The 26443-nt window shown below is 44.2% G+C and overlaps 1 protein-coding gene across 1 annotated transcript in view; it reads left to right on the forward strand.

The window, feature by feature from the left end:
- psme3ip1 (proteasome activator subunit 3 interacting protein 1) overlaps positions 1–26443 on the forward strand; it is a 116423-nt gene that overhangs the window by 25341 nt on the left and 64639 nt on the right. Inside the window, exon 2 of the mRNA XM_068049583.1 lies at positions 7939–8079. Coding sequence (XP_067905684.1) covers positions 7956–8079 — 124 coding nt within the window. The 5' untranslated portion in view covers positions 7939–7955. The remainder of the gene's footprint in view (positions 1–7938; positions 8080–26443) is intronic.

The raw sequence follows: 26443 nt of genomic DNA on the forward strand, positions 1-26443 counted from the left end.
TACTTTCAAGTGCAGTCACTGTTGTAATGTAGGAAAAGCAGCAGCTAATTTGTGCACAGCAAAATCCCACCAATAACATTAAGATAAAGAATCTGATAGTTTATTTGTAGTGATGTCTCAATGGTACAGGAATAAGGAATAATGCAGTGGGAATAGTGTACAAGAAATGAGGCATTTCTTGTCTTGTAGGAAAACTTTTGAAGCTATCAGCACAATGTGCAGTGATGGTATAAGGGATCTTGGGGCCTCTGACTTGAAGGACAGAGCACAAGTTTGGAAAGTGATTGAAGTTAAGGTATTGGTTCATCCCCAAAGTACTGGGAACAGCATCACAGGGAGACCACACTGAATTGTAGGAAGTACAAAAGAGATTGAAAATTGGGATTTGGGCACATGAGCAATGAGGAACGAGCAAAGGGATATTTACAGCGGGAGAAAGTTATTTTAAAGTGTCATTCTTGATGTTTTTAAGTTGAGGAGACCCAGAAGCAGTCTTCCAATATTAACAAAAGCTCCAGGGCTAGGAGACATGGATTCAAAGTTAGATGAAAAAATGTGAATGCACAGCTAAGTTGTAAAGTGCACGCACAGAAAGTGATGTATGTGTGGAGTATGCTACCGAGGAGGCAGTAGAAGCAAGACACCATATACATTTTAAGGGGGGTCTGTTGAAGAGTATTGAAGTAAAATTGGGTAAGAAGGCCATGACTGAGGGACACGTTCACTTTTGGACCTGTACAGTGCTAATCTTAAAGAAAGTGGAATCAGCGGGGGTGTGAAGGGGCTGTTCACGTACATCTTGTGATGTGTCATTGGTAAATGTGGTCTTCCAGAGCTTGATTTGCCTTACGGGTTGGAGAATATTTTCTAGAGTTGTTACTAGAATTGGCTTTTTTGGTTCGATTGCACTGGTAAGCTTGATTTTTTTTTTCTTGTTATATGTTCTAATCTCTTGCACCCAACATACCATCTGAATTTTTTTTGTAGTGCACGGGCGATTTGTTTAAGTGTGTGGACCCTTTAAATTTTTTTGCGTGGCAGTTCACGCGCTGTAACTTAGAGGTCAACTTGTGCGCAGCCTGCAGAGGAACTTTTGGGTTGCTGTGCAGCTTAGAGGAACATTGCTCACACCCCCAGTACTGTATGCTCAGTATTACATAGCTCAAAGTACTCCCTCCAAACACAACCCAAGCTTAGAAGGACAAATTGTACTACTGGTAGTTTTTCACCAATCTCTGCAGATGTGCAAAATTTCATACATTTCTGCTGAAATCCTAATGACAGCATTAGACTGCTTAGTCCAATTTAAGAATACAAGCCCATGGCCTACAGCTTAGTGCACTTTTGAAGCACCAGTGAGTGGCATGACCACAGCACCTATTAAGTGCTGCATTGCAGTGACTTAAATGGAACTTCTACATTTTTATTTCTACTCTGCATGGCACTGTTCATAGGCAAACTGTTTTAAGAAATGCCCAGTTTTGCCTTCAGTCGGCCTTTAGTGATAAAGGTAATTTGTAGTGTGCTGTATTTGAGTCCTCTGAAGACATTATTCCTTTGCAGTAAATGGACTGTGCTGGTCCTGTGGATTCTGTTACTGTATGCGCTCTTTTGCAGTGGCAGTTGAGAGCAGATAATTGGCTCCTGTTCAAAATCATTTACTTTGTGTGTGCTGGAGTGTTTATTTTGGTTGGTATGTGTATAGCCTGTAGTCATTTTGATGCAAGAAAGAAACAGGTTATTTTTAAATTAGTGGTTTATATCAGTGGTGTATACTGTGTCTTGTACTGTCTGGGCTTTAATTTTCTCAAGGTAGTCATTTGCAAGGGAAAGAAATTGGACATCTCTGCTGCAGTGATGAATTGTGCAAGATATGCCCTGGAGGTAATTCTCATGCAACAAAATAAATTTGTATAACCATTTCTTCTCGTATATTTTAACATCCTTTCAATATTGCCCATTATTCAATACTGAATGAATAAAACATGCAAGCTAAGATGTAATTTTTTTCTCGATTTCTCTGATAGCTCAGTGGTATGGCTATTGCAATTTCTTTAGGCCAGGGGTCAATTCTGTCAGATTCACAAAATGAGATTGAACATGGTCACCATGTTGCTCATTGTAGTCAAAAATAGGTTAATATGCACAGCCTTTTCGTGATTCATCTGCAAGTGTCTATAGGGAGCGCTAGTGAATATTTAACAGTGATGGCAGCTTGCAACTGTGTTTTTAAAAAACTCAACTATTAAAAAAGAAAGCAAAGTTGACTGCAAATATTTGATTCTTCATGCTAAGAAGGAAGTGGAATACATTTATAGGCAATGTAATGGTGCCTCATTTGTTAAAAAACTGCCATTTACCAAAATAGCTTGATATCCAGAGATGTTAAATGTTTGGCTAGGACAACAATAACTTAGATTTATATAGTGCCTTTAATATAGTAAAATGTCCCAAGTTGCTTTACCGAGTGTTATCAAACAAAGTTTGACATGAGCCACATGAGCGATTAGAAAAGGTCAAATAACCTTTTAAGGAGTGTCTTAAAGGAGGAGAGAGATCTAGAGAGGCAGAGAGGTTTAGGGAGGGAATTCCGGGCTTAGGGCCTTGGCAGCTGAAGGCACGGCCATCAATGGTAGAGCGAGAAAAGTCGGGGATGTGCAGGAGTCCAGAATTGGTGAAGTGTAGAGATCTTGAAGGGTTGTGGCTGGAGGTTACAGAGATAGTGAGGACTGAGGCAATGAAGAGACTTGAAAATTAGGATGAGAATTTTGAAATTGAAACTGTTGGACTGGGAGCCAGTGTAGGTCAGCGAGCACATGGGTCATGGGTGAACGTGATTTGGTGCGAGTTCGGGTATGCATGGGGGCACAGCCTCAGGTTGAGGATTTGATCATTTAGGAATGAGATGAGGAAAAATTTCTTCACTCAGAGGGTAGTGAATCTTTGGAATTCTGTATCCCAGAGAGTTGTGGATGCTCAATCATTGAGTATATGCAAGGTGAACAAGCGTTTTTTTAAAATTTTCTTTTATTTTTTTATTTTTAGAGATACAGCACTGAAACAGGCCCTTCGGCCCACTGGGTCTGTGCTGACCAACAACCACCCATTTATTCTAACCCTACAGTAATCCCATATTCCCTATCACCTCCCTACACTAGGGGCAATTTACAACGGCCAATTTACCTATCACCTGCAAGTCATTGGATGTGGGAGGAAACCGGAGCACCCAGGGAAAACCCACGCAGACACAGGGAGAACTTGCAGACTCCGCACAGGCAGTACCCAGAATCGAACCCTGGTCCCTGGAGCTGTGAGGCTGCGGTGCTAACCACTGCGCCGCCCCTATATTTTATTTGCGTGTGGCTTTTTGGGTGTTATAACATATTGTGGTCCCTTTGCTCATTTGAATGTGCAACGAAGGCTGCAGTCGTCAAACGAGCAATTTGTTTTGGCTGCATTTGCTGACAGCGCAGTCACTAGGTGGCGCAGTACTGGCACATGCGCAAATACAGCCTCATCCACTGAAACGTCACTGTCTGCAACGTCTCAGGCAGCTGCCAGTAATAAAGGGGGCACTGCTCAATTTGTCACAAAACGCAAACGCAGCCTTAAACCCAAATCCCCACAGTGGCTGCTGTCGCCATCCCATCCCCAACAGTACCCCGCTCCCTCCTGCCATCGCGCTTCCCTTCACCGCTCCCTCCCATGCCCATCTCCTTGCCGCTTCTCCCCCTCAGCCACTCACTCCTGCCCTAATGGCTTCCCTACATTGGCCGCTCGCTCCCTGCCTTGCCCCTTCGGCTGTTCACTCCTCGCTTCCCCTCCCACCCTGGCTGCTCGCTCCAGGCCTCGCTGCTTCCCTCTTCTTGAACACTGACTCCCGCCTCACTCTGTCACCCCTCAGCCGCTCGCTCCCCACCTCGCTGTTTCACCGACTCATTCCCCACCTCCCCTGCTTCGTTGGGCGGCGCGGTGGGGAATGATTGGCCTAAGGGGGAAGAGACCAGACCGGGAGCCAGTGGTCGGCGGGGTGGCGGTGGGGAGCAGCGAGGCCTGCAGCGAGCGGCTTGGAGGGGGGTGGGGGGGAAGTGGCGAGGGCAGGAGCGAGTGGCTGAGGGTAGGCAGTGGCAAGGCAGGATGGAGCAGGAAATTGAAAGTGGGGATTGAAGTGGGGATGGCGGGAAGGAGCAGGTACTGTTCGGGGGATTGGAATTGGCAATCACGGGGTAATGATGTCATTGCATGGTGACATCAGCGCGCGCATGAGCACATTCATACTGGTAGGCTGGCAAATGTTGGCACGCACTCACGATGTGTGCAATTGCTCTGCGCATGCTCTGTGTTGTCAGGAGTCACTTGGATTTTTTGCTTTGTAATTTGTATCCTAAACATCAAGGATTTCTGAAACTTATTTGTTGCACTCTCTCTACGCCAAAAATAGACACACACAAAGCTGCGCTGGTGGTGAATTAATCAAAGAATTGATGCATGAAACTGCTGTACCAATACAAAAGCAAAATACTGTTGGTGCTGGAAATTTGAAATAAAAACAGAAATTGCTGGAAATACTCAGGTCAGGCAGCATCTACAAGTGAGAAACAGAGTTAATGTTTTAGGTCAATGACCTTTTGTCAGAACTGGAAGAGTTAGAGATGTAACAGATTTTAAGTATGTGCAGAGGCAGGGAAAGGTGGGGGGTGCGGAAGAACAAAAGGGAAGGTCTGTGATGGAGTGGAAGGCAGGCGAGATTAAATGATAAACGTTATGATGGGGCAAGGCAAAAGGAGATGGTAATGGGCTAAGTAAAGAAACAAACAGTGGGTCTAGAGGAGATGCATATGGGAATAGCAGAATCATTACTAACTGCTGCTGCCCAAATAAATGGGGGTAGGGGTTATGCTTTGAAATTTTTGAACTCAATGTTGAGTCCAGAAGGCTGTAAAGGGCCAGGTTGAAAGATGAGGTGCTGTTCCTGGGGCTTACGTTGAGCTTCATTGGCAAAGTGTAAGAGGTGGAGGGCAGAGAGGTCGGAGTGGGGGTGGGATGTAGAATTAAGGTGCCAAGTGACTGGAAGCACAAGGCCAGACTTGTGAATGAAGTTGTCCAGCAAAGAGGTCACCCGAATAATAACAGAAAGTACTGGAAATACTTAGCAGATCTGGCAGCATCTGTGGAGAGAGAACCAGAGTTAATATTTCTGGTCAATGACCTTTCTTCAGAACTGGCAACGGTTAGAAATGTAATCAGTTTTGAACAAGTGTAAGGGGGGGGGGGGGCGGGGGAAAGAAGAACAAAAGGGAAGGGCAGAGGGTGGGAGAGATTAAATGACAAAGATGTTATGGAACAAAAAGAAAAAGGAGTGCTAATAGTTGCAGTACAAAACTAAAGCATTAGTCCAGAGAGAGTGTTAATGGTAGTATAATGAACAGCTTTGTCTGAAAGCAAAAACATGAAAAACAATTTTAAGACCAGCACATGGTTAAAAAAAACAATTAAAATGGATTTCATGGTCTGAAATTGTTGAACTCAATGCTGAGTCCAGAAAGCTGTAAAGTGCCTAATTGGAAGATAAGTTTCTGTTCCTTGAGCTTTCGTTAAGCTTCACTGGAACACTGCAGCAGGCCGAAGACAGAAATGTGGGCGTGAGAGTAAGGTGGTGAATTAAAATGTCAAGCAACCAGAAGCTCAGGGTCATGTTTGTGGACTGGGCAGGAGTGTTCTGCAAAGCGGTCATCCAAGCTGCATTTGGTCTCCCCAGTGTAGAGGAGACTGCATTGTGTGCAGTGAATACAGTATGCTAAATTGAAAGCAGTACAAGTAAATTGCTGCTTCACCTGGAAGGAATGTTTGGGGCCTTGGATGGTGAGGAAGGTGCCGTGGAAAGGGGGAAAGGTATTGGGGCTGATGGAGGAGTGAACCAGGGTGTTGTGGAAGGAACGGTCCCTTTGGAATGCTGACGGGAAGGGAGGTGAAAATCTGTTTAGTGGTGGCATCATGCTGGAGGTGGCGGAAATGGTGGAGGATGTTCCTTTGGATGTGGAGGCTGGTGGGGTGGACAGTGAGGACAAGGGGAATCCTATCGCGGTTCTGGGAGGGGAGAGGTGAGAGCCGAAGTGTGGGAGATGCATCGGACACGTTCGAGGGCCCTGTCAACCACATTGGGGTGGGGAGGGAATCCTCGGATGAGGAAAAAGGAAGACATGTCAGAAGGATTGTTGTGGAAGGTTACATCATCAGAACAGATGCGATCGAGATGGAGAAACTGGAAGAATGGAATGGAGTCCTTACTGGAGGCAGGTTGTGAGGAAGTGTCGTTGAGGTAGCTGTGGGAGTCAGTGGTCTTATAATCGATATTGGTCAATGGCCTATCCCCAAAAATGGGGACAGAGAAGTCGAGGAAGGGAAGGAAAGAATCTGAGATGTACCATGTGAAAACGAGGGAAGGATGGAAATTGGAAGCAAAGTTGATGTAATTTTCCAGGTCGGGGTGAGAGCAGGAAATGGCATCGATATCGTCATTATATCCTGGAAAGAGAGGTGAGGGAGGTGACCAGGGTGGGCTGGAACTAGGAATGTTCTACATATCCCACAAAAAAGTAAGCATAGCTAGATCCTATATGGGTTCTCGTAGCAACACCTTTTAGTTGGAGGAATTGAATGGAGTCAAAGGAGTTGTTCAATTTGAGAACAAGTGCAGCCAGGCGGAGTAGGGTGGTGGTGGTTGGGGACTGGTTGGGCCACCACTTAAGGAAGCATCGGAGAGCTCTCAGACTATCTTAAGTAGGGGATGGAGGTGTAGAGGGACTGGATGATCGTGGTGAAAAGGAGACGGTTAGAGCCAGGAAACTAGAAATTGTCAAAGTAATGGAGGGAATCGGAAGAGTCGTGGATGTAAGTGGGAAGAGACTGGACAAGGGGAGAAAATATAAATTTGTGATGGGAAGAAATCAGTTCTCTGGGGCAAAAACAGACTGAAATGATAGGACTACCAGGGCAGTTCTGTTTGTGGATCTTGGGAGACAGGTAGAAACAGTGATGGGTGACTGTGCAGTTGGAGGTTGTAGAGGAAGATCTCCAGAGGACATGAAGGATGGAATTTCAGTTGAAATCCATGTGGAATATGCCAGAACCAGGGACAGTTATTGAGGAAAGTGATGTGACTGTGAAAGCAAGTTTTGGTAGGTACCTCATCAAACAGAAGAAGGGAAATTGAAAGCAATGAAGATGAACAAGGTCTCCTGTACAATGGGGAGACCAAACACAGATTGACCCTCTGTTAAGTCCGCAAGCATGGCCCTGAACATTCATTTGCCTGTCATTTTAGTTCTCCGCCCTACTCCCACTTCAACCTCTCTCAGTGTACAAACCTCAGTTTCCTACACTGTTCTAACGAAGCTCAACGTAAGCACAAGGAATAGCACCTTATCTTTCAATTAGGCATTTTACAGATTTCTGGACTCATCATTGAGTTCAATAATTTCAGCTTGTATCCTCTGCCCCTATATTTTTGGATGGCTGTTTGTGATAATTCTGTTATTCCCATTTACACTTCCTCTAGATCCATTATTTGTTTCTTTATTTATCCCATTACCATCTCCTTTTGCCTTGCATCATCCATTTTGTCATTTAATCTCACTTGCCTTCCACCCTATCACAGACCTTCCCTTTTGTTCTTGATGCACGTAAAGTGGAGGAAAATAGCGTGGTTCACTGTGCAAACGGTTAATACTGAAAGTTCAATCAAAATGCTTACAGCCTGTGAACAACTGTTCTTGAACCCTATGTCAGAATTAAATCTGCACTGTTTTAACACGACCAAATGTTAGTCTTTGGATGATGTACTGTTCAGTTTTTCTTAAATATAAGTACATGTTGGCAAAAAAATGTGAGCTTGCACAACAGTAGATATAATAGCCAAATTCTTTAATTATGTTACAGTCTCACTTCATTGAAGTATGGACAGTGGGACCGAAGATAGCCTCATTAAGAGACGGTTTGTAACCGAAGCTGAATTAGATGAAAGACGCAAACAAAGGCAAGAGGAGTGGGAAAAGGTTCGGAAACCCGAAGATCCAGAAGGTACAGTATGGTGTTCTGAACTGCTTTTGTGAACTGTGTCTTGTGGAAAAACCTGAGTTTGAGGTGTGGTATGCAACGTTTTAGAGGGAATAGAAATACAACTGTTAATTCAGGAAAGGAACACTTTGCTTTGGCCCACAAGTGGGAATTTGTGGTCTCATGATAGATCAGGAATTCCTACCTACAGTTGGGTCTGCTCCTGAAGCAAAGAAACAATCTTGTGCTGTCTTTGGTTACTGAAACACAAAGGCGTTTGAGCCCCAGTGGCAGTTCAGAGAAGAGATTGATCTCTACTGTGAAAGAATGGAGATATGAGGAAAGACCTGGGAAACTTGAGCTTTTCGGTCCTGACAGATCATTGTATTTAGCACCTTTGTCATCTCACCGAATCATGTTGAACAAAGTATAAATGTGAAATGAAAATGATTCATAATTGTTCAAAATAATGACTTTTGAGCTCTTGTATCATCTGGAGAACAAAACCCCTGCAAAATGCTTCCCTTTGTATTATTCACAAAAGTTCTCCTAATTGCCTACTTGTTGCGCTCTCTGTTCTGAAAAGCTGTTCTGCAAAACTGCCACTTTTGTTTTAAGAGAACAAAATCCTTTCCAAGAATTTTGCAGAGACGCATTACCCTTGTTAACAGTGGATAAAGAAAACTCAGTGACTGCTCTGAATTTAGACTCCTCTTTGGTTTTACTTTCTTGAGTCTGTAAACTGCTCCCCATTCATTTGTTGGCTTCTGTCATTAATGCTAAGAATCTCTAACTGCAAGACCAGATGTAAGAGTTTAGACTGCATTCCATAGCATCAGCACCATCACCGTAACAATGCAGGAAATCCGCTGTAGGCTTTATAGCTGTTCAAACAGATAAAGAGTGCTATTGCTCTTTAGATTTAGGTAACTAATGCCTAGTAGCATTGTTGGCAATATTTTTTTGAAGCTTGTGGGGTGGGGGGTTGGTCTTGATCTTCCTTTAACACACTGTTGTATATTTCACTTGGTTGCAACCTAAAAGCCAAAACCTTGAGCCATGTGATGTGAAAAATCCAATTTGGGGCATTGCACCTAGCTAACTTGATTCTTCCTCATTTGTTGAACCTTTAATTTTCACCAATCCCTCTGTCTCCTCATGAGCTTGGGGATGCCAAGAGCAATTATATTAATTGTCTGCTGAATGCAGTGGCCGTACGCTTGCCACCAATTCCATCACCCTCCTTGGCCACACTGCCTGTTTAATTAAATGTTTGCAACCTCAAGGTCACATTTTACCCTAAGTTGAGGTGCCGACCCCATGACCTGTCCATCACAAAGTCTGCCTGGATTCACCTCCTTAACATAGTCCAGCTCACCACCTGATTTAGTCTCTATAGAATACTGTAAAAGAAGATTGGCTGTGGCACTCCTTGATGCCAGCTAGGAAAAATACATTTTGATATCACTCTGTCTAGATCCACATGGGGGGTTGGATGTTAAGAGTCCACCGCTGCTCTCGGTGGTGGGCTCAAAGAGCTGCCGCGATCTGCCGCGCGGCAGTTCATTTAAATAGCCGGGAAGGCCTGCCCCTTCTCCAGTCACATAGATGGGGGCGGGCTGTCCATCGCTGGCAACGGCATCAGCTGCCTGTGCGCAGGCGTTGGCGCCATTTTTAAAGGGCAGCCAGTCCTGCCAGCAAATTTGAATTTTTGAAGTGAACCGCCCCCAAAATTTACAAATAAAATTGTAATGCCCCTTTCCAACCCTCCCAATAAAAATTACATTAGGTATTTGCCCTTTCTCCCCAAAACGCTTACCTTTTAAATCTGACCTTCCCACCCCCCAGACTGCACAAAGTTTAAAGTTCACCCCTTCCCACCATTCCCTACACCCAATACGTTTATTTGACCCCATCCCCCACCCTGCACTGGAAATCTTAACTCCTCCCCCTCCCCACCAGCGTCACGCCGGCTTTCCCTAGATGGGAAACTGAAAGCGGGGGAGTGCTGGCTGCCACACTGAGGATCGAGGTGGTCCAGGAAGATTGTGGGTAAGTTAATTTAAATTTATTCATTGATTTAAATATTGAAATTGAGGTCCCGTCGTCTAGCGGCAAGGGGGCCGCCACAGAGCCTCGCTGCTGTCGGGAGGATTGGGCTGGGCCCTCCCGGTATCAGTCTCTGTGGCGGGCCTGTGCCGTAACTGTCTTCTGGTCCCCCTCCGCCACCCTACCACGGAGCCCGACGTCGTGGTCTTGGTAAAATCCAGCCCAATATTTCAGACAGGTGCTTGGATTGATTTCACGATAGTGTTCAGTGCATGACTTTTTAAAAACTAAATTCTCCCAAGCAATCAACTGATGGATTTATTATATTATTGATGCAGATAAGCAAACATACTTGAGGAAAATATTAGTAGCTGTTAAACTGCTCACAGTGTATCTTTGCTCCTTTACAAACACCAGGCAAGCCCATCACATTCCAGACAAGAGACAGTACTGGCTAATTTTATGTAGTCTGTGTAATTTGATAGTCCTAAATTTTAGTCAAAGCCTTTATAATGGGGTTTAGATGGTATTAATGTTTGGCCATGATACTATAATTATAGCCATTATATGTTTGAGTCCTTTGTAAAGCATTTTTAAAAAAGTGAAAAATCCAAGCAACTAAACAAAACACCTGACCAATGAGGGGAAGATAGTGCATCTTAGGACCCACAGCACTGCCTGATGGAGAAAGAAACCAGCTTAAATGGAAACAAAATGTGAAAGATAGAATGTGGAAAATGAAATTTGAAGGAAAAAAAGGCTCGCATTTCGAGTAGGTCTCTTCATCAGAGTACTTTTTCAGATGTATTTCAAATGTGTGCTGTATATTTTTCAAAATTTTCAATTTTGATTTTGATTTCCATCCTTTTCGGTTTTTATCTCAAATCAATTTTTAGTACTCTGTCGCCACGGGTTTAAAAGGCTGTGTTTGCTTAATGATCATGCTGATTTTCAGTATTGGATTAAATTACACTTTAAACACTGAAGAAAGGTATGACTTGAAATGGGGATGATCTAGGTTTAACATTATTTTAAACTAACAGAGACCTGCAAAACATTTGCAGTGAAATTAGTATCTTTATTGCAACAGAGACGACATCTATGAGTCAGCTTTGACCACATACGGCAAACGTGCAAAGAGAAATGCAGACTGGTTTCAATCCCATGTTGAAGAGCTGGAACCTGTCATAGCCGCTAAGTGCATTGCACTGTTGAACTACAAGAAAGCCCCCAGCGAGTTAACATCCGTAGCACTTAAAGCAGCCAGAAGCACTGCACAAAGAACAAACAGGCGCTGCGCAAATGACTACTGGCAACACCTATGCAGTCATATTCAGCTGGCCTCAGACACCGGAAACATCAGAGGAATGTATGATGGCATGAAGAGAGCTTTTGGGCCAACCATCAAGAAGATCGCGCCCCTCAAATCTAAATCAGGGAACATAATCACTGACCAACGCAAGCAAATGGACCGCTGGGTTGAGCACTACCTAGAACTGTACTCCAGGGAGAATGTTGTCACTGAGACTGCCCTCAATGCAGCCCAGCCTCTACCAGTCATGGATGAGCTGGACGTACAGCCAACAAAATCGGAACTCAGTGATGCCATTGATTCTCTAGCCAGCGGAAAAGCCCCTGGGAAGGACAGCATTACCCCTGAAATCATCAAGAGTGCCAAGCCTGCTAAATTCTCAGCACTACATGAACTGCTTTGTCTGTGCTGGGACGAGGGAGCAGTACCTCAGGACATGCGCGATGCCAATATCATCACCCTCTATAAAAACAAAGGTGACCGCGGTGACTGCAACAACTACCGTGGAATCTCCCTGCTCAGCATAGTGGGGAAAGTCTTTGCTCGAGTTGCTTTAAACAGGCTCCAGAAGCTGGCCGCGCGCGTCTACCCTGAGGCACAGTGTGGCTTTCGTGCAGAGAGATCGACCATTGACATGCTGTTCTCCCTTCGTCAGATACAGGAGAAATGCCGCAAACAACAGATGCCCCTCTACATTGCTTTCATTGATCTCACCAAAGCCTTTGACCTCGTCAGCAGACGTGGTCTCTTCAGACTACTAGATAAGATTGGATGTCCACCAAAGCTACTAAATATCATCACCTCATTCCATGACAATATGAAAGGCACAATTCAACATAGCGGCACCTCATCAGACCCCTTTCCTATCCTGAGTGGCGTGAAACAGGGCTGTGTTCTCGCACCCACACTTTTTGGGATTTTCTTCTCCCTGCTGCTCTCACATGCGTTCAAGTCTTCAGAAGAAGGAATTTTCCTCCACACAAGATCAGGGGGCAGGTTGTTCAACCTTGCCCGTCTAAGAGCGAAGTCCAAAGTACGGAAAGTCCTCATCAGGGAACTCCTCTTTGCTGACGATGCTGCTTTAACATCTCACACTGAAGAGTGTCTGCAGAGTCTCATCGACAGGTTTGCGGCTGCCTGCAACGAATTTGGCCTAACCATCAGCCACAAGGAAATGAACATCATGGGACAGGAAGTCAGAAATGCTCCATCCATCAATATTGGCAACCACGCTCTGGAAGTGGTTCACGAGTTCACCTACCTAGGCTCAACTATCACCAGTAACCTGTCTCTCGATGCAAAAATCAACAAGCGCATGGGAAAGGCTTCCACTGCTATGTCCAGACTGGCCAAGAGAGTGTGGGAAAATGGCGCACTGACACGGAACACAAAAGTCCGAGTGTATCAGGCCTGTGTCCTCAGTACCTTGCTCTATGGCAGCGAGGCCTGGACAACGTCTGTCAGCCAAGAGCGATGTCTCAATTCATTCCATCTTCGCTGCCTCTGGAGAATACTTGGCATCAGGTGGCAGGACCGTATCTCCAACACAGAAGTCCTCGAGGCGGCCAACATCCCCAGCTTATATGCACTACTGAGTCAGCGGCGCTTGAGATGGCTTGGCCATGTGAGCCGCATGGAAGATGGCAGGATCCCCAAAGACACATTGTACAGCGAGCTCGCCACTGGTATCAGACCCACCGGCCGTCCATGTCTCCGCTTTAAAGACGTCTGCAAACGCGACATGAAGTCCTGTGACATTGATCACAAGTCGTGGGAGTCAGTTGCCAGCGTTCGCCAGAGCTGGCAGGCAGCCATAAAGGCGGGGCTAAAGTGTGGCGAGTCAAAGAGACTTAGCAGTTGGCAGGAAAAAAGACAGAAGTGCAAGGGGAGAGCCAACTGTGTAACAGCCCCGACAAACACATTTTTCTGCAGCACCAGTGGAAGAGTCTGTCACTCCAGAATTGGCCTTTATAGCCACTCCAGGCGCTGCTCCACACACCACTGACCACCTCCAGGCGCTTACCCATTGTCTCTCGAGATAAGGAGGCCAAAGAAGACTTATTTAACCATCTTCAACTGCTTCAACAATGACCTTCCCTTCATCTTAAGATCGGAAGTGGGGATGTTCACTGAGAATGGCAGTCCCATTCATAACTCCTCAGATAATGAAGCAGTCCATGCTCACTTGCAGCAAGACCTGGGCAACGTTCAGGCTTGGGCAGATATATGGCAAGTAATATTTGTACCACACAATGGCTATCTCCAACAGACAGCGTCTAAGCACCTTTCCTCGACATCGAATGGCATCACGATTAACAAATCCACCATCATCAATACCCTGCAGTTTAGTATTGACAGAAACTTAACTGGACCAGCCATCATAAATGCTGAGGCTACAAGATCAGGTCAGAGTTTGAGTATTCTGCAGTGAGTAACTCAACTCCTAACTTGCCAAAGCCTTTCCACCACCTACAAGGCACAAGTCAAAAGTGTAATGGAATACATTTGGAGTGCAGCTCCAACAACACCCGAGAAGCTTGACACCACCCAAGACAAAGCAGCCTGCTTGACCTTAAACATTTACTCCTTCCACCACCAATGCACAGTGGCAGCAGTCCATCTACAAGATGGACTGTAGCAGCTTACCAAGACTCCTTTGACAGCAATTCCAAACTCACGACCTCTACCACCTAGAAGAACAAGGGCAGCAGATGCATGGGAGCACCACCACCTGCAAGTTCCCCTCCAAGTCACACACCATCCTAACATGGAACTGTATCGCTGTTCCTTCACTGTTACTGGGTCAAAATTCTGGACCTCCCTGCCTGACAGCACTGTGGGTGTACCTACACCACATGGACTGCAGTGGTTCAAGAAGGAGGCTCACCAACACCTATTCAAGGGCAATTAGGGATGCTGGACTTGCCAGCAATGCCCACATTCCAAGAGTAAATTTTAAAAAATACCTAAGGATGGTGATGGAGCAGTCTTGGATGTTGGCTGAAAGGTATGATTCTGTGAGTATGACTATGTCAAGCTGCTGCTTGACTCGCCTGTGGGCCAGCTCTCCTGATTTTGGTACAAGACCCCAGATGTCAGTGAGGGGGACTTCGCAAGGTTGACTGTGCCTTTGTCATGTCTGAATCCAGTGCCAAGGTAAATTCTAGGTGGCTCGTCCGATTTTATTCTTATAGCTTTTGTGTAGTGGTTTTGATACAACTGAGTGGCTTGCTAGGCCATTTCAGAGGGCAGTTAAGAGGCAACCACATGGCTGTGGGTTTGGAATCTCACATAGGCCAGCCCAGGTAAGGAAAGCAGATTTCCTTCCCTAAAGGGCATTCATGAACTGGATGTTTTTTTATGACAATGCAGTAGGTTCATTCTAGTGACACTAACTTTTCAATTCCAGATTTATTTAATTAACTGAATTTAAATTCCCCAGCTGCTGTGATGGGACTTGAACTCATGTCACCAGATCATTAGTCCAGGCCTCTGGGTTAGTAGTCCAGTAGCATAACCACTATGCTGCCGTGCCATAGACAATGGTGTAATTGTTTGTGCTTTGTACACCAGGAACTTCGCTATTTGAGGAGTGTAGCATTTGAAAATGGGATGTTATTTATGGTGGAGAAAAAGTGAGCATACCCGCTTGTCTTCTCCAATGAACATCCAGCATTCACAAAATTGCATTCTCAGAAATCATTCATTTGAACCCTTTGTGTTTTTACAATGTCAGTAGTGGTCATTTAATCAGGAATTTTAAATGGATCCCCATGACTTTGCCCCGCCCCCCCCATGCTGTTCCCCTGCCCCCCCCATGCAGTTCCCCCACACCCCCATGCCCTTCCCCGTCCCATGACTTTTCCCCCTCCCCGTGCCGTTGTCCCATCCGCGTGCCATTACCCCGCAACCCCCTACTGTCATCAAAAGCCCAGAATCTGAGGCTGGGGAGCAGTGCTGCTGGAGAATGGTGGGGGCTGGAGGCCAGTAAGCAAGGCCAGGAACTGCAGAGCCATGGGCCAGTAAGTGAGGCCAGAAGCGGCGGGGGCGAGTAAGCAAGGCCAAGGAGCGGCAGGGACTGGGGCCAGTAAGCGAGTCTGGGGAACGGCCGGGGCCAGGGAGTGGCGGGGGCCATGGGCCAGTAAGTGAGGCCAGGAGCGACGGGGGCCAGTAAGTGAGGCCAGGAGCGACGGGGGCTAGTAAGCAAGGCCAGGAGCGACGGGGGCTAGTAAGCAAGGCCAAGGATCGGCGGGGGCCGGGGGCCAGTAAGTGAGTTCAGGGAGCAGCGGGGGCTGGGGACCAGTAAGTGAGGTCAGGGAGCAGCGGGGGCTGGGGACCAGTAAGTGAGGTCAGGGAGCAGCGGGGGCTGAAGACCAGTAAGTGAGGTCAGGGAGCAGCGGGGGCTGGGGGCCAATAAGTGAGTTCAGGGAGCAGCGGGGGCTGAAGACCAGTAAGTGAGGTCAGGGAGCAGTGGGGGCTGGGGGCCAGTAAGTGAGGTCAGGGAGCAGTGGGGGCTGGGGGCCAGTAAGTTAGTTCAGGGAGCAGCGGGGGCTGAAGACCAGTAAGTGAGGTCAGGGAGCAGTGGGGGCTGGGGGCCAGTAAGTGAGGTCAGGGAGCAGTGGGGGCTGGGGGCCAGTAACTGAGTTCAGGGAGCAGCGGGGGCTGGGGGCCAGTAAGTTAGTTCAGGGAGCAGCGGGGGCTGAAGACCAGTAAGTGAGGTCAGGGAGCAGTGGGGGCCGGGGGCCAGTAAGTGAGTTCAGGGAGCAGCGGGGGCTGGGGGCCAGTAAGTTAGTTCAGGGAGCAGCGGGGGCTGAAGACCAGTAAGTGAGGTCAGGGAGCAGTGGGGGCTGGGGGCCAGTAAGTGAGGTCAGGGAGCAGTGGGGGCTGGGGGCCAGTAACTGAGTTCAGGGAGCAGCGGGGGCTGGGGGCCAGTAAGTTAGTTCAGGGAGCAGCGGGGGCTGAAGACCAGTAAGTGAGGTCAGGGAGCAGTGGGGGCCGGGGGCCAGTAAGTGAGTTCAGGAAGCAGCGGGGCCTGGGGGCCAGTAAGTGCGGTCAGGGAGCAGCGGGGGCTGGGGGCCAGTAAGTGCAGTCAGGGAGCAGCGGGGGCTTGGGTCAGTAAGTGGGTTCAGGGAGCAGCGGGGGCCAGAGGCCAGTAAGTGAGGCACATGTGCCGGGCTCCACCCACCAAATCAATCCACCGACCAATCAGAAAATGCAGACTGACGAACTATTATAATATAAGATATTACCTCTGTATTACATTGATTAAATTTTATTTCAGTCTCCTTCAATTTTCTGTTTTACTGATTATATTTTACCACGGTCTCTATTTTTTCTTTAAATTCTGCATTGTCAAAACTCTTTGATCCCAATCTTTCTCCAAATCTTCCCAGTACCAATCACCATAGTCTCCTCCCCATACACCTCCACATGCACCAGGCAGCATCTACCAAGGATGTGTCTTCCCCATTCACCAGGTGCCTTGGATTGAATTGATCAAAAATCTGTCACTCAACACATGCTGTACTTTAATGTTACAACAAAATGTTGCATTATCTAATCAATTAACAGGTACAAAGCTTCACTGGAACTTTCAAAATACTCCACAAACCAAGACCTACAAGTTATACTATTTTTAAAATGGGTCTCCCTCTGCGATCCATATATTACATTGATTATACTTCATTATCTCAATTATGCATTATATTGGCTATATTTAAACTCAGGGTCTCTCTATTTGATATTACATCGATTAAATTTTACCTCAGTCTCCCTCAATTTTACATTATAGTCTCGTGAGTGCGTATTAAACTCAGCTCTCACTGAACGTGGGACAGCCTTCAGCATATCCATGTTAGACCTGATCTCTCATTTGCAGCCAAATATAAACACCTAAAAAAAGTTTTCATTTGCACAACTCATCTCCCTCGCAGTGCAAAATGGGGCTGATAAGCTTTCTGCTGTCGGCTCCGACCACCAGTTCAACCCACCGACCAATCAGAAAAGTGTAGACATAGAAACTGTGTACTATTATATAAGATGAGGAACTGCGGTATGTAATGCTATTAATATCCAAGTGGGCTGATTGGTACTATCACAAGAGATTGCCATGAGTTGGTATAAGTTATACTTCACAGCTACTCATCATCTATCTCACATCCATGAAATGAAATGAACTGAAAGGAATTGAATGTAAATCTTAAACCAGTTTGAAGTCTCTTTGTTACCTCTAGACTTGACTATTCCAGCACACTCCTGGCCAGCCTTCCACGGTCTACCCTCTGTAAATTTGAGGTCATTCAAAATGCTGCTGTTTGTGTCCTAACTCGCACCAAGTCCCATTCAACCATTGCACCTGTGCTCGCGAACCTGCATTGGCTCCCAGTTAAACAACGTCCCAATTTTAAAATTCTCTTCCTTGTTTTCAAATTCCTCCATGGGCACCTTCTTTCATACCACTGTAATTTTCCTCCAGCCCTACAACCCTCCGAATGTCTGCGCTCTTCCAATTCTGCCCTCTTGAGCATCCCCAATTTTAATCACTCCACCATAGGTAGCTATGTCTTCAGCTGCCAAGATCCTAAGTCCTGAAATTGCCTTGCTAAACTTCTCCGACTCTGTATCTTTCTTTCCTCCTTTAAGATGCTCCTTAAAACCTACCTATTTGACCAGGACTCGGCGCCCAATTTTCCTGATAGCGCTCCTGAGAAGTGGGTCATTTTACTACATTAAAGATGCTATATAAATAGAAGTTGTTGTTGTCGAGTGATAATGGTAACACTGCAAAATGTATTTTTCATGCAGCTTTTCCCCAAACACTTCTATTTTGTGTTAATGGCATTGTTACGGCCACATGTTGAAGGGCGTGGGTGGTTTCCATTGTTCAACTCCCAGCTATTGGCACCAAGTTTTTTTCATTATTGGAGTTTAGCCACTTAGTATTTTATTTGTCAAATAAACAGATAGTGACAGGTTTTCCTGTATGTTTAAAACAGAAGATCAATTATTTATTGAGCAATATGCCTTATCCCGAAATTCAGGCAACCACATCCACTCACGCATTCACTCGCGCACACACATGCAAGAAGAGACGGATAGAAAGGAAACGGGTAATTGCTTTTCAGGTGAGGTAGGGTTTCAGGGTTCATGGTAAATCTGGTGAATTCGCTCGGAAGTCAAGTTCTTGGTTGCAGTTCGTGTTTGCATATTTGTCTCTTGGTTGAAAGTTCAGTTTGAAGACAGAGGATCACTTCCTATTTCACTGCTGCATAGGTTAAAAATGTAGAATTTTTAGCAGGTGGCTTGCTGAATTTTTCTCCCAGCGCTTAGCTGGACAAGCTGTTTGGTGATGTTTCTTTCTGAGTGTCTCTCTCTCTTCGAGGGCTACCTTTTTAAGGTCAAAAGTTTGTCACATCATCTTCTACTTGGTCTCTCCCCCATGGTGATCACACAATGGCCCAGGATGAGAATAACGTGGTTATGGTATTTTCACTTCATACTTTTGTTTCAGTAGAGCCAATTCAATTCAGGAATGTTGCAGGATGGGTTTAGGATGGGTGCAGTTGACATCTCTTAGCTTTTCAGGTATTCTTTGTTCTAAGCAGACTGTGTGGCAATGTTGAAATACACGTGCTGCCATCTTTTGCAGCATTGTCCATTTTCTTAGAGGTAAAATAAATTTTTATAACTCTTCAGTTTGAGTTTTTTTTCATCTCACTTCTTGTGAGTGTGACAGGCATAAAAAAGGCAACCTCCTTAAAAGATTGAGTCTCCTACAAGTGACAGCCTATGCCCAGATATGTGCCGTGCATTGGACAACATTCATAAAATTAACATCTATCTCCCTTTTGTAGTGATTTAGCTCTCTGGAGATGATGTGGAATGTCCATTGTGTTTTCTTCCATGAAAGACGGAAAATACCAAACCAGCAGACCAATGCACATTGTCTAGGTTTATTTATATAATACATAGGATAACGACGCAGCAAGATACTGTGTAAGCACAGTAGGTGAAGCAAGAAAATTGAATCAGTCCATTGGATTAAAATATCCCTTTTTGAGCACATTCTTTGATTGTTACATCTAAAAGCGATAAGGCTTTTGTTGACTGTCATGGAAGTGTTTTTTTTCTCTGTTTAAAACTAAAGGGGGTCTGTGTGCCTTTAAGACTGACAGCAGTTTTTAATATTCTCTGGGAAGTGTGTGAGCTGCAAGCTTGTTTCCTAAGTGACAGCAAGAGAGAGAGGTCAAATCTCGCATTGTATCAGTTTGACTATGTGTGAAGACTGGCTAGAACTGGTTTGAACTGGCAGACCAGTGAAGCGTGCTCTCTTAAAGGAAGGAAGAATTTGTCTCTCAGCAGAAAATCTGCATTGGCCTGCACGCTGTGTTTTGCCTAAAGAGGAAATAACCCCTGGGAAGGAATCTTTGCATTTATTGGAGGTAGCAAATTCTTTTTTACTCCCATCTCTAAGAGGTCTCTACCTCGGGAGTGACTTTCTGTTGCCTTTCATGTATCTGGGAGCTCTGGAAACTCAATAAAGTTGCTACTGATAGACTGCTAATTCAAAAATCTAAATAGACCTGTTGTTATACTCCTTGTCAAAAGATCTGTGTGATGCCTACTGCAGCTGAAGTACCGTGAATGCCTATCCATTACAGACTGTTCATCAAACTCGCCTGGAGACTTCAAGTGGCATCTGACTATTCGACTCTGGGATACCTCGCCAAACCTGGAACGTAACCCGCCAAGACTTAGAACCCAGTTGTTTTTATTATTCTTAAGAAACCGCTCTAATTTAAAAATTCATTTTAGAACCGGTGTGTGCTTGCATGAGGGTTAGGAGGTATAAGAAGTTATAAAGTCTTTTCAGACATAGAATTATCTCAGTATTGTTTAAGATTTAGTTTATTAATAAACAGTTAATATGTTGTTGTTTAACTATATCTGGTTTGGCGTGTTTTCATTCTGGGGATTAATAAAGTGTTTAATTTGGCTAATTTCTGGTTGGTGGGAAACTTTAATAATATGCTGTGACCTGTAATGGGACTGAATTGACAGTGCATTACTCCCGCCTCGGTTGCAACAGCGCACCATCCAGATGAGACATTGCACAAGGGTAAAGTGAAACTTGGTTCTTCTACTAATTTTGGATTTCATACCAGAGCTAAACCCCAAAGAGATTTCCTCAGTATTTAATCAATTGGAAGGTGCCACATACAGCCATGAGATGAATAGCCTGTTAGTTGAAAGATAAATGTTGGCTGGTGCACGAGAAGAGGAGTAGGGGAGTTCTCTCAATTGTGTCATGGTAGCTTTTACATCCACCTGAGAGGACTGGTGTAAGGCCTTATCCAGAAGTCAGGATCTCTGCTAATGCAGCATTCCCTCCATATGAAGTGCCAATCCAATTTTGTGCTCAAGGCTCGGGAACCCATAACCTTCTGACTCCGAGGCAAGAGTGCTTCCATTATTACAAGGCTGATAATTAGTTTATGCTTTGTAGTTCAAGCCAAAACTCCATATAAGGCAGACTTGATTGAATTTAGATCTTACTATATTTACAAAATAACAGATAAAATTACTTGCCTCGTAAAAATCTAAACCAAAGTTTTATGTGGAATTTTTTTTACAAAGTGGAGAGACCGTGGAGGACTGAGGGTCAGTCAGCAAAAACAACAACTTGCATTTATATTGCACCTTTAATGTCGTGAAATGTCCCAAGGCACTTCACAGGAATGATTATCAAACAAAATTTGAAAAAACACTGCAAAGATTTTCTATTTTGTAACCTCATGAAGGTTCTTGTACTTTCTGAAAAAGAGTAAAATACGAGCAAAGGACCTGATTGAATGCTTATTAATAAAAACCTGAGCTGTGACATTTGTGCTGTTGTACAACTGACAGCTAATTATTAATGTGCGAGTGAAGAACTGTTGGGTAGTGGTAAGAGTGTAGTGTACTTCTTTGTGACATTTCTTTTGTACTGTGATTAAGGTCCATGTGGAAATTTCCATTATTCTATTTTATTTCTGTACTGTAGAATGCCAAAGATAAAAATGCACTATTATTCAGATGACTGGATACCAGATTTCACACTGTGTCACATTTGGTTCTGTATATGTATTTGGTGACACCCCAGAGATTGAGCACATAATCTGAGTTGACACATCAGTGCAGTGCTGAGGGATTGCTGCATTTTTGGAGGCTTCATCTTTTGGAGGCCCCCATCTGCCTTCTTAGTTGGATGTAAAAATTCCTAAGGCACTATTTGGAGAAGAGGAGGGGAGTTCTCCTGGTGACCTGTCTGAGATTATTTTGTCCTGTATCATGTCAATAGTGACTACACTTCAACAGTACTTAATTGGCTGTGAAGTGCTTTGGAATATCTTGAAGACATGTAGGGCACTAGATAAATGCAAACTCCTTTTCTTTACTAAAATAAAAGCAAAATACTGTGGATGCTGGAAATCTGAACTAAAAACAAGAAATGCTGGAAATACTCAGCAGGTCTGGCAGCATCTGTGGAGAGAGTAGCAGAGTTAACGTTTCGGGTCAGTGACCGTCTTCGGAACTGGCCTTTTCTTTACATTTGAAAACAGCGCACAAGTCTCTTGAATAATTGTATTTGTACAGTAAGATTATGCAATGCAAATTAAGGTACTGTTTTAAAATGGTTTGCAGTTTGAATTTATATTCCAAATTGCAAATTAATATTATTTCATGCTAACATAGTTTCCAATATATAGATCAGCAACTAACTTTACATATTTTCGCTGTGCCATTATATCATCACTTTGGCATTGATGTATAGTAGTTGCGTGATAGCACTAAAGTGGCAGTATAATTCAGGAGTTAGGTGGGTAATCTGACTCCTTGACACCCTGAAGCCAGGACGACCTTGTAGGTATTTCTTTAATTTTGTAGGTATCTGATGAGCTGCAGTTGTGCAGTGTTTAAACGTGTAGTGTTCCAAAGTTTTTCATTTTCAGCATATTTAATGTAAGTGGAGTGCCCGTGCTCCTACCTGTTCTTCACATGTTGGAATTTAACCCATCACTGAGCAGTGATCATTACTCGAGTGCAGAGCTTATGCAGCTGTCACAGATCAGCCTACTGTGTCCGAGACTGGCAGTAAAAGGGCAAACTTAAGTCTCATAATTTGTACAATGTGCCCGTGACCAAAAATAAGTGATCTGTTATTGAACATTTCATTGAGGTAAATATATTTGTGTTTGTATATTTGTGATTATGGTGAAGCTGTTAATTGGCAGTGCATTAAGATTGCTGTGACTTAAATTTTCAAAATCTTTTCAAACAAATATTATAGATTATTAGTGACTCCCTTTCTTTTTGCTGATAATTTGTCTAATTAAAAGGCAAAGTGCAATGTTTGAACTAAAACTGCAGGTACTCTTTCTGTGATTATTATTGCAAATACTGACAGCATAAGAGTGATAAGTAGATGGGAACGATAGCATAGTGGTTATGTTACTGGACTAGTAATCCAGAGGCCTCGATTAATGATCCAGGCATAAGTTCAAATCCCGCTATGGGAGTTGGGGAATTTAAATTCAGTTAATTAAATAAATCTGGAATTCAAAATAAAGCTCGTGTCAGTAATGATGACCATATAACTGCTGGATTGTCATAAAAACCTATCTGGTTCACTAATGTCCTTTAGGGAAGGAAATCTGACATCCTTACTTGGTCTGGCCTATATGTGACTGCAGACCCACAGTTCTCTCCGAACTGCCCTCTGATATGGCCTAGCAAGCCACTTAAGGGCTCACCACCTTGTCAAAGGCAATTAGGGATGGCAATAAATGGTAGCCTTGCCTGTAATGCCTACATATTAAAATAATTTTCTCCCATACCGCTCCCTAGTCCACACTATCTTTCTTCCCCTTCCCCTAAGTCATGGAGCCAGTCTTTCCTGAATGGCTCTTTACAAGTTGGAAAATACAGCAAATAAAATTTGATATATCATGATATCGGGTGTATTGAAGTTCATTACATCAAGATTTTGCTGCATTGCCAAGTTTCATTGAAACTCCTGACCATTGATGACTGAATGAAGTTCTTCTGAAAGTCTGTTTATATAGAGAAAGAACGAACTTGCTTTTATAAAGCTCCTTTCACAATATCAGAACACCCCAAAGTGCTTTATAACTAATGAAGTACCTTTGAGATTTCGTCACTGTTGTAACATAGGAAACACGGCTGCCAGTTTGTGCACAGCAAGCTCCCACAAACAGCAAGCAATAATAATGACCAGATAATCTGTTTTAGTGATGGTTGAGGGGAAAATGTTGTCCAGGTCACTGGGAGAATTCCCCTATTCTTGAATGTGCCATGGGATCGTTTACGACCACCTGAGAGGGCATATGAGGCCTCGGTATATATGCTCCTTAATAGCAGAAATTGAGAAGAAGGTTTACCTTCACTGATTTAAAGATACAGTTTAAATCTCTGTTAGATGGTGGTAACTATGGTCTTAATTTGGATAAATAAATGAATTTTCCTCCACACAAGATCTGGTGGCAGGTTGTTCAACCTTGCCCGTCTAAGAGCGAAGACCAAAGTACGGAAAGTCCTCATCAGGGAAATCCTCTTTGCTGACGATGCTGCTTTAACATCTCACACTGAAGAGTGTCTGCAGAGACTCATCGACAGGATTGCGGCTGCCTGCAACGAATTTGGCCTAACCTTCAGCCTCAAGAAAACGAACATCAATATCGGCGACCACGCTCTGAAAGTGGTTCAAGAGTTAACCTACCTAGGCTCAACTATCACCAGTAACCTGTCTCTCGATGCCGAAATCAACAAGCACATGGGAAAGGCTTCCACTGCTATGTCCAGACTGGCCAAGAGAATGTGGGAAAATGGCGCACTGACACGGAAGACAAAAGTCCGAGTGTATCGAGCCTGTGTCCTTAGTACCTTGTTCTATGGCAGCGAGGCCTGGACAACGTATGTCAGCCCAGAGCGCCGTCTCAATTCATTCCATCTTCGCTGCCTCCGGAGAATCCTTGGCATCAGGTGGCAGGACCGTATCTCCAACACAGAAGTCCTCGAGGCGGCCAACATTCCCAGCATATACACCCTACTGAGCCAGCGGCGTTGAGATGGCTTGGCCGTGTGAGCCGCATGGAAGATGGCAGGATTCCCAAGGACACGTTGTACAGCGAGCTCATTACTGGTATCAGACCCACCGGCCGTCCATGTCTCCGCTTTAAAGACGTCTGCAAACGCGACATGATGTCCTGTGACATTGATCACAAGTCGTGGAAGTCAGTTGCTAGCGATCGCCAGAGCTGGCGGGCAGCCATAAAGGCAGGGCTGAAGTGTGGCGAGTCAAAGAGACTTAGCAGTTGGCAGGAAAAAAGACAGAATCGCAAGTGGAGAGCCAACTGTGTAACAGCCCCAACAACCAATTTTATCTGCAGCACCTGTGGAAGAGTCTGTCACTCTAGAATTGGCCTTTATCGCCACTCCAGGCGCTGCTTCACAAACCACTGACCGCCTCCAGGTGCTTACCCATTGTCTCTCGAGACAAGGAGGCCAAAGAAAGATGATTGGTTTGGTATTAAATGTCTTCTCTGTCTTAAAAATATTGCTTTTTTGAGTAGGCATCATGGATGTACATTTACACTTTACAATCATGGTGGCTCTTCTACTTGACTTTTAAGTAATTTTTGGCTTGAGCACACAAAAGCAAGTCATTTACATTTTTTCTTTCATGTAGATCCTGCTTAATACAGTCTAAGAAATTGTATTCCTGGAAACAGTAAATTTAAAAAAAACTTCCTTTTGGCTTAATATTTAAACATTATTTTTGGAACATTTGAATTGTGCAGTAATAGCTGCAAGATATGAGGGTGGTTAGGGGGTCGTCGGTAAGCGGTGAAAAACCCATTTTTTTTACATTAGCCAAAGAACAAAAGTGCAATTATGCATGTACTTCAATTATTTTGTTTCTGAATAAAATCATCACATCACTGGCAATGTGAGAAAACTGGTAACTGCATGAATTGTAAAAAGTTGAAATTGTCTGGATTTTTAATGAGGTCATCAACACATCAAGCAATGCGGATACATTTCCTGAAGTGCAATGGAAGTAGTCAGTACCTGTCATTTGTTAAAGAATAGTATTCTTTTACAGTCATTGCAGTAATTGACTACAGATGGACAAGTCTATTTGTTGCAACCCTGTTTAATTGGATCCTGTCTTTTACCATCCCCTCAATCACATACAATTGTCCTGCAGGAGCCCTGTACTCTGTGAATGATGGCTTCTGGCAGACTTCCGTCATTTTGGCGCACACAGCATATGTTACTAATCTATTTCCTGACAAGTCCTGCTTCAGCATCCAGTGGCTGTCTTAATGTTACAGGAGCATTAAGCTAATATCTAGGGTGCTGCAGCAATTATGCCTCTGGAGTGACTTGGGGAGCTTTCAAACAATGCATCTGCAGTGAATAAAACCTTCAAGGCCAATATGTATTCCACGTGTGTAAGATGCATGGTGCTAAATAGTGAGAGAATTGCAAACTCAAATTTGTTACAGGAGAAGGTGATGAACATTGCTGCCTTTTGTTTTTTTTTTCTTTTGCTTTCTCTGTCTCTCCCTCATACATATGTTTGTATTTTATATGCACACATATTTATCAATTATCAATTGATTGTCAATTTAATGACTTGGGAAAATTATCAATTGATTATCAATTTAATGACTTGGGAAAAGTCATCTTTCTAGATGTTGGTAGGATGCGTACTTTGGACATATATATATATAAAAAATATATACCTCTGAAGGCTTAAGCAAAAAAGCTCTGTAAAATTTGTTTTCTTTGTGTAGCACTGGTTGAAATTGTACAGCACTATTTGGAAAGTTATGCCTACATCTTCTAAACCTAAACTATAGCGCTGAATTTTGGGTCTGCATTAGGTATTCTGTAGGGTTCGGAGTCAGTAGACACTTCCATAAGCAGCCCTAGTGTTCCCCACAATTAGCAGTTAACCTT

The sequence above is a fragment of the Heterodontus francisci genome, chromosome 17, assembly GCF_036365525.1.
Source record: "Heterodontus francisci isolate sHetFra1 chromosome 17, sHetFra1.hap1, whole genome shotgun sequence".
NCBI lineage: Eukaryota > Metazoa > Chordata > Chondrichthyes > Heterodontiformes > Heterodontidae > Heterodontus > Heterodontus francisci.